General features: G+C 35.6%; 1 protein-coding gene across 7 annotated transcripts in view; it reads left to right on the forward strand.

Annotated features, from left to right (window-relative positions):
- The window catches only part of LOC128227977 (uncharacterized), a 186,304-nt gene extending 175,952 nt beyond the window's left edge, over window positions 1-10,352 (forward strand). For all 7 annotated transcript variants that reach the window (XM_052938974.1, XM_052938975.1, XM_052938978.1 and 4 more), the window contains 5 exons: window positions 3,194-5,098; window positions 5,456-5,591; window positions 7,664-7,765; window positions 8,677-8,850; window positions 9,101-10,352. In XM_052938974.1, coding sequence (XP_052794934.1) covers window positions 3,194-5,098; window positions 5,456-5,591; window positions 7,664-7,765; window positions 8,677-8,850; window positions 9,101-9,361 — 2,578 coding nt within the window. In that variant the 3' untranslated portion in view covers window positions 9,362-10,352. The remainder of the gene's footprint in view (window positions 1-3,193; window positions 5,099-5,455; window positions 5,592-7,663; window positions 7,766-8,676; window positions 8,851-9,100) is intronic.
- The last annotated feature ends 6,216 nt before the right edge of the window (window positions 10,353-16,568 follow it).

A 16,568-nucleotide genomic window follows, 5' to 3' on the forward strand; every position in this document is an offset into this window, starting at 1 on the left:
CACATAATAGGGAAAAGAAAACATATTTGTATGCCCCCAAAGGTGGGCATATTAAAATCGCACTGTCACACTTAGTGTTTATTCACAATGGAGTGCTGCATAGGACATAGAGTATAGGTTGTCGTGTCCGGGCTGTAACTTTCCCTTGTATGGACATATTTTAAAATATCTTGCCACATGTGTTCAGCATACCTAGACGACGTGTCGCGTGCAAGACCCGTGTCCCTACCTCTAAGGTCAAGGTCACACTTAGGTGTTCATTCACAATGGAGTGCTGCATATAAGGACATAGAGTATAGGTTGTCGTGTCCAGGCTGTAACTTTCCCTTGTATGGACAGATTTTAAAATAACTTGGTGTTTATTCACAATGGAGTGCTCAATATTTCAATAACGGCCCAGAGACCTCAAACTTGATAGGCAGGTTAACATCGGTTTTGACCCATGGTGACCTATGTGAGAACCCCATTGAAGTCATGTGATTCCTCACCCTAACATTACAATTATGTATCAAAAATCAAGAATGCCAATTCAAGTTGAAGTTTTATTTGTAAGTTTACATGAAAAACAAATCATTGTATTGTTATAATTGAATAAAAGGAAGCTAAGTTTCAGTGATGTATTGTGTCTTGAAGAAATCAGGGGGTATAGTTTTCTATTCCAAGACAAATTTAAAAGGATTTTCAGTTGTTATTGAAATATAAATGATTAAAAGAATTCAAACATTGTCAGTGAAGTTCTGTTTCTCCTATAAAATAGTCTATAGGGCCCTTTCATGTGGGGAGTTCCTTATTTTTTTATAGCAGTGAACATCTGTTATCTGGGGCGGAAAATATCCCAAAAATCCTATAATTTATTTCAGGAGCAATGGCATTTTGAATATTCTGTGAACTACTGTGCATGCATACATGTGATTTATGGATATTTAACTTTTGCCCCCCTTTTGTACTGGAGGAAATTCTTGTGCAGATATTTTTTTAATAATTTTCTAAGCAGCCTGGTTAATACACAAATATTGTTCAATATTAATAAAACTTGAGATCTCTAGTGACATGAGCTATTTTCCTAAATCATGTTGGGCAAACATTTCACCTCAGAACATCATTTGTGGAATACTCTAAGGAGACTTGTAGACTTCATGAAAACATCATTACTCATTTTACTCCAATTATAAAAGTTAGTAGCTCACCAGGAAGCACTGTTTGTCTACTGCTGATGGGCATTTCGGCTTTCTTTCATTTTCATTTCTGTAGTCTTCTCATGAAATAGGGGAGGATATTTGATTGATACCAGAGATATGTTTTAACATGTATAATTATAGAGTTCAGTTAGATAAACACCTGACTTTGAATATAGAAGCCCTTTTTTTTTTCACGGATGTTCGTGATTAAGAGAACTTAAAAGTTTGAAATCATGCTTAGTGCCACTTGAAAGTTGGAACACAGAAATAAAGTTGTATTTAATGAATTAATTGTTTTGGGAGATGAGTGAAAATTAAAACTTAATGTGTCAGCATTTCTAACAGCACTGCAAGCGATGTATACATTTCAACGTTGGGGAATCAGGTAGGACATTGTATAAGTCATTGTTAGTCAACATGTCACTGAGAATTTTGTGTTTATTACAATCTGAAATTGTAGTAAATTTACAGGTTAAGAAAGATATTTTAAATGCAAATTTTAAAAGAAACTATGATACCAATGATATTGATTAGTTAAATATCTGCTTATGAAAACATTTTATATTTATTATAAGTTTATGTAGTAATGTGCAGTGTAGTTATGCACCAGTCAATTGTAACCACGGCCCCCCCAGGTCCAGGGGTATACCGGGGATAGCGGGGGAAAAGTGCCGTGTTTTTACTTTCCAGGTGCCCCTGCAGGGCCGGGTGACCGCGGTGGTTTTGTCATAGCGCCAAATTTAGCTGAGATTGGGCTTTATATAGAGTCTCTGGGGTGCGGAGGCATTTGGCTGGGGTTTAACCATCAGTTCATCCCCGTAGGGCGGGGATTTTACCCGGGGTTGGCTGGACTGAAAGTCAAAGTCACGGCTATTCCCCGCACCTGGGGGGGGCGTGGTTACAATTGACTGGTGCATTACTGTAATTTTATTAACAGTAAAGTCATGCCTTAAAGGCTTTGATGCATTCACATAGCATTATGTTATTCATAATCATACCTTAATAAATATCTCGCACAAAAATGGCGAAAAAAATATTAAAGGTACAAAAAGTGTTTTTAAAATTGTAATACTTAATTCTATTGTACAATTAGGCAAACATGTTATCAGGATCATCATCTTAATGAATTGACAATCATATTACTGAATTCCTAACAGATTTCATCACAGATGTGTCCCTCTCCCCCCCAAAAAGAAGAGATAATTGCCCATTGCCCATGTCTGATGATAATTTAAGATAAAAAGGGCCTTTAAAAATATAAAGTTGTTAATTGGCCTTATCATGATCAGTCATTCATGTTTTTGGTAAAAAAAGTGTGAAAGTATGAATTGGTGATGCATAATAGTTTGCATAATTACCTGCACAAATAAATGAGTCAGACGGCAATATTTTTATCATAACTATGTAAAATGTGCAATTACTTGTCTGATTTTATTGATGTAATTAAATCATAAAAATACTAGATTTTTTTTTGTGATTTGGAAGGTAAGATAAACAAAGAGAAATGTATATAAATGTGCTTTTTAGGAAATGTTTCAGTATTTAAAAATATGTACATTATCAATATACATATACCTTAAGGATTTGTTTAATAGTATAATGGATTTTAATATAGAGTTGTTTACTATTCTTAAAAAACGTAAAAGGATTGTTGAAGAAGGATGTGTTAAGAAAACTAAAAAGAGGAAAAGGCTTTCATTTGATTTAAGTAAAAAAATGTTTGGGAGGACAAATTTGGGAGGAATCGTTCCGTTCAATGTGTAGGTATTTTGAATAATAATAATAAATATGGTGTTCATTTACAACTTCCCGATTTTACACTTTGATCAGAGTGTGAATAGGGATGATAAAAATGTTAAATTATGTACTAGTAGTGTTTTTAGTATCTGAAGCGAATTAATCACCCTCATTTAATGCATCAAAGTGTGAGGTTAAGTTCATTAAGTTAACTTACATGTATAGTAGCATATAAAGCGAATTAATGACATACTGATGAGCCTTATTATGTTTTTCAGGTGTGCAGATGACTCGTATGGTTACTACAAGACGCAGTCACCTCGTGAGGTAGGGAAATACAAGCGCACAACATCTGACACGAGTCTGCTCCATACGCGTCAGGAGATCAAAACCTTCCAGCTTCATCCGGACCTGGACAGGAAGGATGTTGCTGATATGCCGAACAAACCTCCACGTAAAAAGTTAGAGGGTCGGGATAGTCCGAACTTAGCGCTCATATCAAAAAGCCCAAGTGTGCTTAATGGGGACAGAAAAGCAACTGACCAGCGTGTGCCTCCTGTGAACTCGTCTTTACAACCAGCAGAAGTCACCTCTGTTCAACATGCAGTGAAATCAGTAGCAAATCCGCTGTCGAACATGAGTTTACAGAACAGTAACTCTCCCACAGGCATATCATCAAGTTCGGGAAACTTTGTTGACACTGTTGTTCAACGGCCCCGTGACAGGAATAGCCTTACTGAGGAGCCACGTGAGCCACGTCAGTCTGTTAAGGACAGGGTGAAAAATATCGAAGTGTTCTCTCATTCTCCTGGCTCGTCAAAGGGAGGTAGTCAGCATTCACCCAATAACGGACCTGGTCAGGCATTTTGTGATGATAATAGAGACTCTAGTTTTGATTCTTACACATCTGACTCTCTAGAACAGCTGGAAAGTTCTGCAATTCAAAGTGATAATTTAAAAGACAGGTTACGGCCAGTGGTTAAGAAGGGCGAGACCTCCTCGGTTCAGCCTGAGTCTTTGGTACTGCACAGGCTCAGTGTTGACTCTGCAGATCACATGACTGCCACACCCCCTGCTGTACCACATAGGACTTACAAACAGCAGCCTAGTAGCAGTTCTGCGGCATTCAGGAGAGACTCCTTTCAAAATCGTGGCCCTAGGTCATATGATAACAAAGCAACAAATAGTGCCAATATTCACAATCCCCATAATCAGAATCATATCGTAAACACTTCCCGAAGCCCAGGCAAAGCCCTCCCTGAGCCCCAGGTACCTTCACGGTCACACAAGCCCCGTTATCAGCCTATCACAGGTGGGGATCAACTTATGCAAGATCAGAATTCAAATTTGTCTAGTCCTGACTTGAACTCGAGGGTAGTTTCTAATTACAGTGAAAATGAAAGTGTGCAGAATATTAATAAGGAGAATACCCTTGTGCATAGTGTTCAGGGTGGACAGAAACGCAATTACCAGAAATCATTCTCACCTCGGACAAGAAGTGGGTCTTCCAGCGGCAATAGTGATCATCAAAATGTAGCTACATTCCATAACCGTTCTCACAGTGATAAGCAACAAGGAGGCACAACCTCACCACAAAGACAAGATCACAAGCGGAACCACCATCATAGTGAACAAAGACATTCACATGACTTAAGGTTACCTCAAGGTCATTCTAAAAATAGCCCCTCATCACAAAGCGTCCAACATAAGACATCAGATCAATCACCTTCAGACAATCATAATTCACAGAGACATGATAAAAGTAAAAGTATGAATAATAAAAGAAACATAAATGATCCATCGTATCAAATTCATCATCACACTGACAATAAAGATGATCAAAATAAACGCATCTCTCCTCACACAACTCTACACAGTGAGGTGGTAAAAGAACATCACTCCGCCGCACCACACGCCACCCCAGAAGTCGTAGTTAACCATGGTCGACAACCGTCTGCTGAAGAGCTTGAATGTGATCAGAAAGCTCAGGAACTTGCGAAGGTTCTACAAGATAGTGATAAAGAATTAAGCGAGGTTTTACAGGTGGACAGCAAGAAGAACCGGATGCAGTTCCTTGATGGGATTCTGCCTGTAGAACCAACCGGGGAGGAGAGAAGGCCTCGTTCTGCTTCAAAGAAGGAGGAAAAGTCTTCTGAGGGTGGATCAGAGGAGACAGAGAAAGAGTGAGTACCTGCATTACAGCTTCAGTATTTGTGTAGTCATGATGTTATAATTACATGTAGAGAACTAGAAAAGCTTGATATAGTTAATTAATCTTAAAATGTGATGATTAAATAAGTGGAAAACAAACAAATTCATCCATAAACATTCAAAAGTTAACATGTTAAGGACAAGATGAAGAATTTTCAAATCTTCTAGATTTAAGTAGATTAAATGTTAAATAAATAGACATCATATAGCGTTTATAACATTTTAAAGGTTTTCAAGGCTTTCTCCGGTAATAAGGTTGAAAGTAATTGTTAAGAAGTTCTATGGTGAGCAATTTAAATGACACACACACACACTCACATTTATTCTAGGCCAACCTCCCCGATGCCATCAAACTACTACGTATCCCCGCCGAAGGCCATGATTGAGCTTGAGATTCGTAAACTAAGCGACAACAACCATCTTGTGCACGACATTGCTGACAACGACACCCTCGCACAGAAAAAGGTTGGTTTTGACTTTGGTTCGAAGCAATATTTAATTGTGAATAAATGTAGGAAATCAGAAAAATAAATTCTGACAAAATAATCATGTTGTGTGTAATAGTATTTGTTTACCTAATATGGAACCATTTGTGTTTTTATTTTGTAGATCTGTTAACTGTTTCTCATGAACAGTGCATTCTGTCTTTTGTTTCTGTATGTATGTCTTATCAGGAGAGAGAAGAGAGAAAAAATGGAAATATGAATGGATATATTTTATAAATTCAAGGAATGTGGGAAAGTAAAATATAATTTAATAATCCAATTGTTTGGGATATTTCCTCAATGCAATAAATACCTTCAAATTTATGAAGCAAAACTCATGCAAGGTGCAGATGTAAAAATATAAACAGCCTATTTAAATACAGTTAAAATGTGCATCATTATAATGTGTTTGGTGTTATATAAAGGTTGTTACAAATGTAGCATAAATGTCATAATGGCCATAAGATAACTTGTTATGAGTTATAGGGTGATCATTTGCACATGCTGTCTAGAAATATACCTAGTAAACACAAACCCCAGACAAAACAAAACATGTTTACATAATTCCCGATCCAAAGATCTACCTGTTTGCATCATAGATCATTTGTTTCAATACTTTGACTTTATTTGCTATTGGAAATAGATTGGTAGTAATTTTACCAATTTTGTTGATATAAACTATACATAGTTTGATCAAACAGAATAGTGATCTTAGATAGGGATTCTGAAATAAAAAGTCCATAACAATTACTTTATTTAATGAAGATAAAACATTATCAGGGTTTACATTATTGAAGTATTGACCTGCCAACCTGGCCCATGTCTTTAGAATTCTGTGATGGCTTAAAGCATGAAAATGAAACGATAATTATTAAAAGCTGAATTTTGATTTTTATGCCTCCACTTATGGGCAGGGGGAGGCATTAAGATTTGCCCTTGTCTGTCAGTGATTCTGTCTCGAAGTATTATGCGAACTTAGATTGTGTCATTCAAAATTCTCAAACTATTTGACCATGAGTTTTAAAAATTTAGGCGTATGTTCTTGAGATGATGAAGTTGTGCACTTTCGTAAAGGGAGAGTTATGGCCGTTCAATAACCAAAAATTGGCATGTTCGTACTTGTGTCATTAAAAACTCAAAAACTATATGACCTAGTAGTCAGGAAGCCTATAAGGGTAATGTTGTTGGGTTGAATAAGTTGTGCATGTGGGTTGTTGTTTGCAGCTGCACAAAGTTAGGAGTGAGAGTTATGGTCCTTCACTTGACAATATTGATTGATTAGCCCTTCTCTGTCCATCTGTGATGCTCTGTCAGAAACTTTACAAGTTTTTGTCGCTTAAAACTTTTTCACCTAGAGCGACACATTGGTGGAATGTTATTTTGTTGTAAATGGGGGTGGGGGGATATTGATTGATTTGCCCTTCTCTGTCCGTGTGTGTCACTCTGTTCCTTAACTTTACAAGTTTGTCACTTAAAACCTTTTCACCTAGAGTCAAGAAACCTTGGTGGAATGTTATTTAGGTAACAAAGTTTGGCATCTGGGGTATGTTTCCCGCTCCATTAGTAAAACTGGCCCTTGAATTAGCAAAAATTGCATTTCTTGAATTGTTATCAAAACTCCATAAATTATTTAACCTAGAGTCATGAAACTTTAAGGTAATGTTGTTGGGTTGAATGAGCTGTGCACCTGAGGTTTTGTTTGTGGCTGTAAATAGTATATCCAGAGTTATGGCAAAAATTAGCATTTTTGGACTTGTTCAACTTGTGTCGCTCATTACTTCAAAATTATTAGTCATACACTCATGAGATCTTTGAGGAAGGTATTTGATGATATTAAGTTGTGGAACTCATAATATTGATGCACATTTATGGAGAATGGAAAAAAATAATGGCCCTTGCTTTTGTGACAAACGTGGTATGTGGGATCATCCGTAACCTATGCATACATGATCCAGTTATGAAAAAATAATGACTACTCTTTTTCTCTCTTATAAGACATAAATATGGACTACAATTGTTGACCATTGTTCACTAGCACCACATGAATTTCAGGAGGAGCTCCTTCAGCGGATGGTCAAGAAGGTTGATGTGTTGAAAGAGGACAAGAAAGAGCTACTCACTGACATTGATGAGAATGAGGCACTTGGGAAACAGGTACAAAACAGTATTGAGAAACCTTCAGAAAGATGGGGTTTTTCAAATGTAGTAGAACTTTAAGAGTGTTTATGTTTGGATTAATGAAATCATCATGGACATTTCCCAAAATATTTTTTCAATATTTCAAGTTTTGATATCATCGAAACTTACAAAATACATTCAGAAGAAAATCAATCTTGAAAAATAAAAGGTTTAGAAAGGATAAAATTTAAACAACATTTTTACTGAATATTAGTGCAAAATTATATTGTTAAATTAAGTAAACATCAGTTGCATCGCTTAATACTTCTACAAAGTATTGAATCATGCTTTTTTTTTGCCTGATGTACTTTCTTTGCAAAAACTATTTAAAATTAGAATTGTATTGTGAAGTTCTATGAAATGTCAATTACTAGAACCAGGGTATTAAGGCATTTCAAAGTGTAATTGATTGTGGCAGCATATAATAAAACTTAAATCATATTTAATTTTTTATTGCTTTCAAATCGTTTTGTTATACAAATTAATTACAAAAATCATACTTTAAGTAGGCATGGAATTTCATGTTAATACTAGAGGATTTTTATGACCTATAAGTGTTGATAATTTAATGTAGTTTTTTATGCAAAAAATAGGTGAAAACTTGGGGACATTGATGACCATCAGAATTATCTTGAGCTAACAAATTTGTCAAATAACAGCATCTTCCAAATACAATCACATAATTTATTTTGTCACAAAAGGTTGTGGGTTCAATCCAAATGGTACTTTCTCATTGCCGCTAAAAAATTACACAAGTACTGGTTTCTACCCAGAAAACATACTCTAGCGAGGTATTCTGTAAGCTTTCATGCCAATGAAGCTAAAAGAATCTAGTACTAACTAAATACTTCACCACAAAGCCCGTACTAATTCCAACCTCTCTTCAGGTGATCGAGTATGTGGAGTCAAAGTGTCGCAGCCAGCAGGAGAAGGACAAATATCGCTCGTATATTGAGGATATCGATAAGATCATTCGACTCCTTCTCAAGCTCTCTGGTCTGCTAGCACGTGCTGAAAACACCATTCAGGGCCTCTCTGAGAACACCAACGAGAAAATTCGCGTAAGTTGTCCCTTTGGCTAATAAATATCATATTGGAGATGACTAGACCATTGAATAGACCAGCTTTGTTATTGAATTCATGAACTTCTCTAAATCACATTCACAACTTGCTTGGCCCAAACTTGAACTTAAACTTAATCTGAACTATTATGACTTTGTATTTTCAAGTGTAATGCTGTAGTATTGTTGATTAATGAAAAATAGTACAAATTTATTCAGTATCTGTAACATCGCCATTCCTATCTTACAGAAAATGACATATGACAAAAGAGACCGACTGTACTCGCAACACGAGGACGCAAAACAACTGAAACACGACATTGATCGACGCAGCGAGCAGGTGGAAATGATTCTTCAGAGTTGCCTGGCAACCAATGAGCTTGATGACTATCACTACTATATCAAAATGAAATCGAAGTACACGATACAATTACAGGAGTTGGAAGATAAAATCACGCTTGGGAACGAACAGATTGTTGCCCTGCAGAAGAGTATTCCTAATAAGAAATGAAGAGGACATGTACAGTGTTATTAAATTAAGGTCTATAATACAGTAATTATGCTGTAGAGAAGTTATAGGATAAATGAATTGTTTATGATAAAAAAATGTTGCTTAGGATTTGTCTCAATGGCATTTGAAGAAATTAAAATATTAATATTGTGCTGAAGGAACGTTTATAATCAGATTATGAATCCCTCAAGTCTTTCGGAATGCAGTCAATTCCCAACTTATGTATGCCTTAAAGTTGAATATCAGATCGATATTGTGGAATTGATCAAAAAAGCATTCTAATTTCGATATTTATTATTTATTTCGAATGACCTTAATGTCCTGTGCTTAATATGTTTCATTTTGTTTCCAAATTAAAGTTTATTATAAACTTAAAATGCTGCAAATTTCATGAAGTGGCTGCTTCTATGATAAATTCACATTTATTTCTTGGGACCAAGTCCCGTTGATTTTCCTTTGTTGCCATTTTGTTGAAAAGGTGAATATGAGAAAAACTGTTTGCTGGTTGTAAAAATAGGCAGTAAGGTTAGATGTTCGTAGTTAATCTTGTAAAACAGTTGGTTGAATGTACAAATGTGTTATTTTATAAGTATAAATATCATTATATTGAGGGTACTATAAAGGTTTTTAATGCAATAGCAAATCTTACTTTTTTTCTTTTATTATCTTACAACGTGATATTGTGATACACCTCAGTGCTATATTGTTCATATTCTTCATAACAGTGAAATTAATTCATGCCAATTTGTATATAGAACATTTTCCTTGAAATTACTATTTTAATTTTAAAATGGCATTTTTATTTGTAAAGTCACAACAAAGTTTTGTATTGTTATTTCTCATTTTCAGTAACATTCCCTGTTTTTTTCTGTGGAATTGAAGGCTGTCTGGGTATATTATTTCATTAACAATGACAGATTCCTATACAAAATGTTCAAAATTCAAACAAGTTGTATTTAAAAACAAAATAAACTTGTGTGTAACTTAAAAATGTGTTGTTCTGAGTTAATTATGTCTGAAAATCAACTTCAGGGCCTAAATTCACCAACATCTTGGGTCACAGATTGAGACGCAGACGCAGAAGTCATTTTGGTTTAGAAATGCTATTACATGAGCCAACAAGGTGAAACCTGCTGTATCTGTAACCAAGAACCTGTTCTATGCTCCGGCATACATCGTTTTGTCAAAAGTAGTGATTTTAGATAATTTTAAACATTTAAGAAATAAGTTTTCTGAGCCCAGGTCTCAAACTGGGACTCAGTAATATGTGAATATGGACCCAGCAGTCAATGTACAAAACTTGGTCAAGTTGTCCACAGGTTATCTTTATGGATTCTAGTTTAATGATTTAATTGAAATGATCGGTTTTGTAGTAATCATTGGATAAATATTGACCAATAAACATTTTGACTAACATTGACCAAACCAAAAAAATAACCATATTCATACACTTGGCTGCAGCTATCCATTAGCACAATTATGAAGTTCAATGCATTCCACATTTAAGATAGGGAAATTGTGTATTTCATCAAGCACTATCTAGATTTCTGGTATTGATGACAACACGCATGTGTAATTGAATTAGGTCATGGACATTACATATTGTGGATAAATTGGTAACTACCAATCACAAGTGATGTTTTTGTTCTGTCGCAGATATTCCGAAGATGTTGCGTTCATTCAAATAGAATGCATTTGTAAAACAAGAGACCCATAATGGCCCTAAATCACTCGCCTGAGTAAAAGTTTTTGACCTTTGTTATCACTATAGCTTGATATTTGTTCTCAAAAGCTGTACACATGGTCCAAATTTAAAGCTGTAGCTTCAAAGATAAGAAAGTAGGTTAAAAGGTCACTATTGATATCTGTTGCAACCTGACAATGTCAATATTGATATATGTTGCACCCTGACAATGTCAATATTGATATATGTTGCAACCTGACAATGTCAATATTGATATATGTTGCAACCTGACAATGTCAATATTGATATATGTTGCAACCTGACAATGTCAATATTGATATATGTTGCAACCTGACAATGTCAATATTGATATCTGTTGCAAAACAGTACACATGGTCGAAATTTCAAAAGGTCACAATGAAGGTCATCCAAGCACAGCATTGCTATTTGTTTTTTAAAAGTACATATTGCCCAAATTTCATTGCTTAACTTCAAAAATTAGAAAGGAGGTCAAAATGTCACAATCAAGAGCATTCAAGCACAGCATTTAATATTGTACACATGGTCTGAATTTCATTGCTGTAGCTTCAAAAATAAGAAAGTAGGTCAGAAGGTCACGGTCAAAGTCATACAAGCAAAACTTTGATATCTGTTTTCAAAATTGTGCACATGGTCCAAATTTCTTTGCAAGGGGAGGGGCCAGCTTTGACTCCAGGGGCATAATTTGAACAATCTTGGTAGAGGGCCACTATATGATCTACATACAAATTATTAAAGGTCTGGTCCGAGCAGTTTCAGACAAGAAGATTCTTAAGAATTCCCCGTATAAGTCTACAGGAAATTTGTGAACCTCGGGGCTCGACCAGTTTTGACCCCAGGGACATAATTTGATGTTCACTAGCAATTGTGTACAGGCAGACACATGAACGCTGGACCGTGCACCATCCCAAAGCTCTTCTGACCTTTGGCCAGTAGAGCTAAAAATCAACCAACCCTCATAAACTGACTGGACATAAGTCAAATTCTTATTAATCATATTTTTTAAAGAATTTAATAGTCTTGAAGCTATTCAAAATAAATAAGAGCCAAGACACTTCAGATTTATAAAATATATTTCAGTTCCTTTACCTCCAAATATACACAGATATAATTTTCTGCTTTTGAAAATATGAATTAGGAGAAAATTATTTTCCTTGATTTGATGTAAAGTCCAGTAGGTGGCGTGATATTAGTTCTACACGGCTTGGTTTAGACGCTAAATAGTCATTCAGCTTTGGAAGTTGGACTAAACAGGTTGAGTTTTATAAAAAAAATCTGTGATTTACATACATGTTGGTGGGCAATTGATTGTGCAACAGTTTTGAACATGGAGAGTAACTAATGGGTCAAATTTTCAGGTACAGTTGAATACCATTTTAGCAGAACTTAAGAAAGGATGTGCAAGGAAATACTTAAAATGTCGCCATAGAGGTGAAAAAAATTAAAACTGAAAAAGATCTTACTTGGCGTTTCACAGGCATGAATATGATTTTAACAGTGAAATCAACCAGTGCGTTTGGGGTTTAGAAAAACAGACAATTGACACCCGGTATGTAAAAGAATAACTATCAGACATTGCAGAGAAGTTACATAAAAAGAACAAGGTTGTGAGAATTGCAAACACATCTTTGGGAAGGCGGGAAATGGTTAGAGAGTATGACACTAACCCTGTGGCCAGCGACAGCGATGACGAGATGAAAATTAATAAGAAGTATTGTGTTTTCCCATGCAGCGGTTCACGTTGCAAAGCTTCTACTTCCGGGTTCTGGCGTTCGGGTCCGAAACCTTATGGACCCTTTCCTGTCGGACGTGGGAGGTCTTTTCGATGCCAACACAATTCGGTCAGTTTCACCACTGGAAGTTCCGGTTCCCTCACCCAGGTCCATGTTTCGCTTGCGACGAATATTCTAACTTCTGGCTGAACTTTCCCCGATACCAGAGGTTCTGCTTTCTTCGGAGCAGCCGGCATCAGGGAGCAGTCGAATGGCGGGGTCACCAGGAGATGAACTGGAATTTGTTTGAAGATGAGTACTAGAGTATATTTACATATGATTTCTATGAATATGAACAGGGACAGAAAAGTATTATTGTGAGGTGGAAGGTTAAAGAAACATGAATTTTTGGCAGTAAATTGATACTAGCGATTTTATTCTAGATGTTATTGAAAATGATTTATTATACTCAAAACCTTCACAAACATTTTGTTATAATAATAAATCTGCCTTGTTGTTGTTTGAGTCGGATTTTGTTTCAGAAGCTATTCAAGATTTATTACCCAGAGCTTTAGTTCCTGTTTGTGAAAATCCATATGTTGTAAATCTTTCAACTGTGTTTATTCAAAGCTCTGGGAAGTAAAGACTTATTCTAGTTTTAAGAGAAGTAAATAAACATTTATGGAAACAATATGTGAAGTTTTATGACATTAGAATTGCATTGTCATTTTTCAAAAGCAATTGCAATCAAATTAAGTTTGATTTGAAGAGCGCCTATCATTTTGTTGATATTTATGAGCCTCATACAGAATATCTGGGGGGTTTCATGGATAACACAGGATGGGAAAACTGTTTTTTTATAAGATTTTAGTTCTTCCATTTGGTATTTCCAGTGCATGTTCTTTGTTTATGAAGCTAATGAGGACCTTGTTGAAAAATTGGCACAGAGAGCCGTTCTTAGATAATGGATATGGTTGTTCTCAAACTTTGGATAGCGCTGTGAAACTTGGTCAGCAAATTAAAAATGATCTGCTGTATTCCTGATTTGTATTAAATTTTAGAGTTTCTAGGTGTGATGCTAGATTCTGGCAAAAGTGTGATATTTATTCCTGATTGTAGAATAGATAAATGTATGCGTACAATATCAGAAATATTTGATAGTCTCAAAGTTTATAGATATGTTCATGTTAAGAAAGTAGCGAGCTGTATAGGTCAAATTATTTCAATGACAGTTGTTGTAGGACACATTTCTCAAATTATGACTCGGACTTTGAGTATGGATGTACTTGGTGCTTGTCACTGGGATCAGTTTATCAGACTTTCTGATTCAAGCAAGAGCCAATTAGAATTTTGGCAGAAAAATGTTAGTGTTAAACACAAAAAGCATCACGGATTTGTTCAAATGCTCTAAAATAGTGTATTCAGATGGTAGTTGTACAGGATTTGCAGGTTATTCAATAAGCACAAAAAATGGCATTTCACAATCATGGTACTAGGTCAAAGGAAGAGAGTGGAAAGTCTTTGACATGATGAGAATTGGTTGCTGTTGATCGTGTTTTACAGTCGCTTGTGCATGTTTTGGCAGGTCAGAGAGTAAAATGGTTCACAGATAATCAAAGTGTTAAATCGACTGTTTCGAAAGGTTCCAAGAAAAATGATTTGTAACTATAGCAATTGATATATTTCAATTTTGTATCACAAAATCCAATTTATTGGAAATGCAATGGATTCCAAGAACTAGCAATGAAATTTCAGATTATCTGTAGAAAATAGTAGATATTGATGATTGGGGTATCTCAAATGCAGTGTTTGATATAAATCACAATTTGGAAACTTGCAAATTGATTGGTTTGCTTCTGAGCATAACGCAAAATTGAAAGTTTTTTATTCAAGATATCTGAGTCCTGCATGCGCTGGTGTTCATGCGTATTCAGAATACTGGGGAGAAGTGTTGTGCCGATGATCGATTATAATCGGCAATTGATCAGAAAGGCCTACATCGGCGACAATCAATAGTGAAATTTGAACAATTGATTATAGAAACAAGGGACGTAACAGCTGCCGACTAATTTTCTTTTTCTGGTTGAAATGTTAAGGTGTTACTATGTAAAGTTATCTAGTCATATTGTTATCAAGTCAGTAAGTCACTAAGGCTCTGTAATTTAACTGCTAAAGGATTGGTTCTCAACTTCTCATGGTTGTGGTTTAAAAGTGATTTTAAAATATGTTACCATTTACTTCTCACCGTGTACGAATTTAGTTTTCTCAGTTATCGGAAAGAAAATGTTCTTGTAAAAGATATAGAATATTCAACTGCTTGTTGTGATTGTTACTGACTGATTATTTAAATGAAATTGATATTGTTCTTTGTATTTATTTTTACACATGTATACATACTAAATGTAAGACAAAAAATAGAGCCTGTGGTCTAATGTTCTGTTATAGTAACTTGTAAACACTTTTAAAAAGGTAGTCGCATTCTGAATAAATAATGTTATTTATAAAAAAAATGTACAAACAATATTGTAAGGAAACATTGGTGCTTAAAACTGGTGCATGTACCTGTATGCCTTAATATGATGACCAAAGATAATTAAATATTGATTAAATCGATAAATAATCGATCATTGATAGGTTGCATAAACCGATTATCGATAGTAATTTTTTTGTCCGATTCCCATTACTACTGGGGAGGAAATCTTGCTTTATTTGATCCTTCTATTACTATTATTACAGGTCATCAAGAAAATGGCATTAGATAAAGCCAAGGGTGTTCTTATTGTTCCTTGCTGGAAATTGGCTTTATTTTTGCCTTTTCTCTGCCCAAATGGGTCATTCATAAAGGAAAAAGTTGATGGTTTGATTTGCCAACCAAAAGGGAGAATTATGTGTCATGCAGAAATGATAAAGGTATTTTCGGCAATATGGATTTGAATTTCCGTATGTTAGCGTTGAAAGTTGATTTTCCTTATGAACTATAGCTTTGTAACAGAATGTTTCAGTAGTTAAGTTGTTTGTTGAATAGTGTGTTGTTGCAGTCAGTATTGCCAGAGTATAGGCATATTTGCAAAGTTTACACTATATTGAAACAGTATCGCATTGTCCAAGAGCATAGGCTGTATTGTAAGGCTCTGGAGTATTTGATTACGGTATTTGTTATACAAAATTACAATAGAATTGCTAAGTTAGAGAGCGAAGGCAGTATTGCAATGCGCTGGAATATTATTTTAAAATATAATAAATTATGCCCCCCTTCGAAGCAGAGGGTTTAATTGCTTTGCAATTGTAGGTCGGTTGATCGGTCGGTTGGTTGGTCCGTCCGTCCGTCCGTCGGTAGACCAAAGCTTGTAAGAGTGAAAACTTAGCAATTCCTGGACGTATGGTCACCAATCTTGACATGAAGGTTGGGCATGACCAGTAGATGACCCCTATTGATTATAGAGGTCATCAGGTCAAAGTCACAGTGACCTTTAATGGTAAAAGGATTTTAAAGCTGGTCCGAGTGATAACTCAACAATGCCTAGATCAATGGTCATCAAACTTGACATGAAGGCTGGGTCTGACCAGTAGATGACCCCTATTGATTTAAGGGGTCAAAGGTCAAGGTCACAATGACCTTGAATGATAAAGGGTTGTCCGAGTGATAACTCATCAGCAGTGACCTTGAATGATAAAAGGTTGTCCTAGTGATAAATCGACAACCCCTGCACCCATGGCCCTCAAACTTGACTTGTAGGCTGGGTCTGACCAGTAGATAACCCCTACCGGTTTT

The sequence above is a fragment of the Mya arenaria genome, chromosome 3 (assembly GCF_026914265.1).
Source record: "Mya arenaria isolate MELC-2E11 chromosome 3, ASM2691426v1".
Lineage (NCBI taxonomy): Eukaryota > Metazoa > Mollusca > Bivalvia > Myida > Myidae > Mya > Mya arenaria.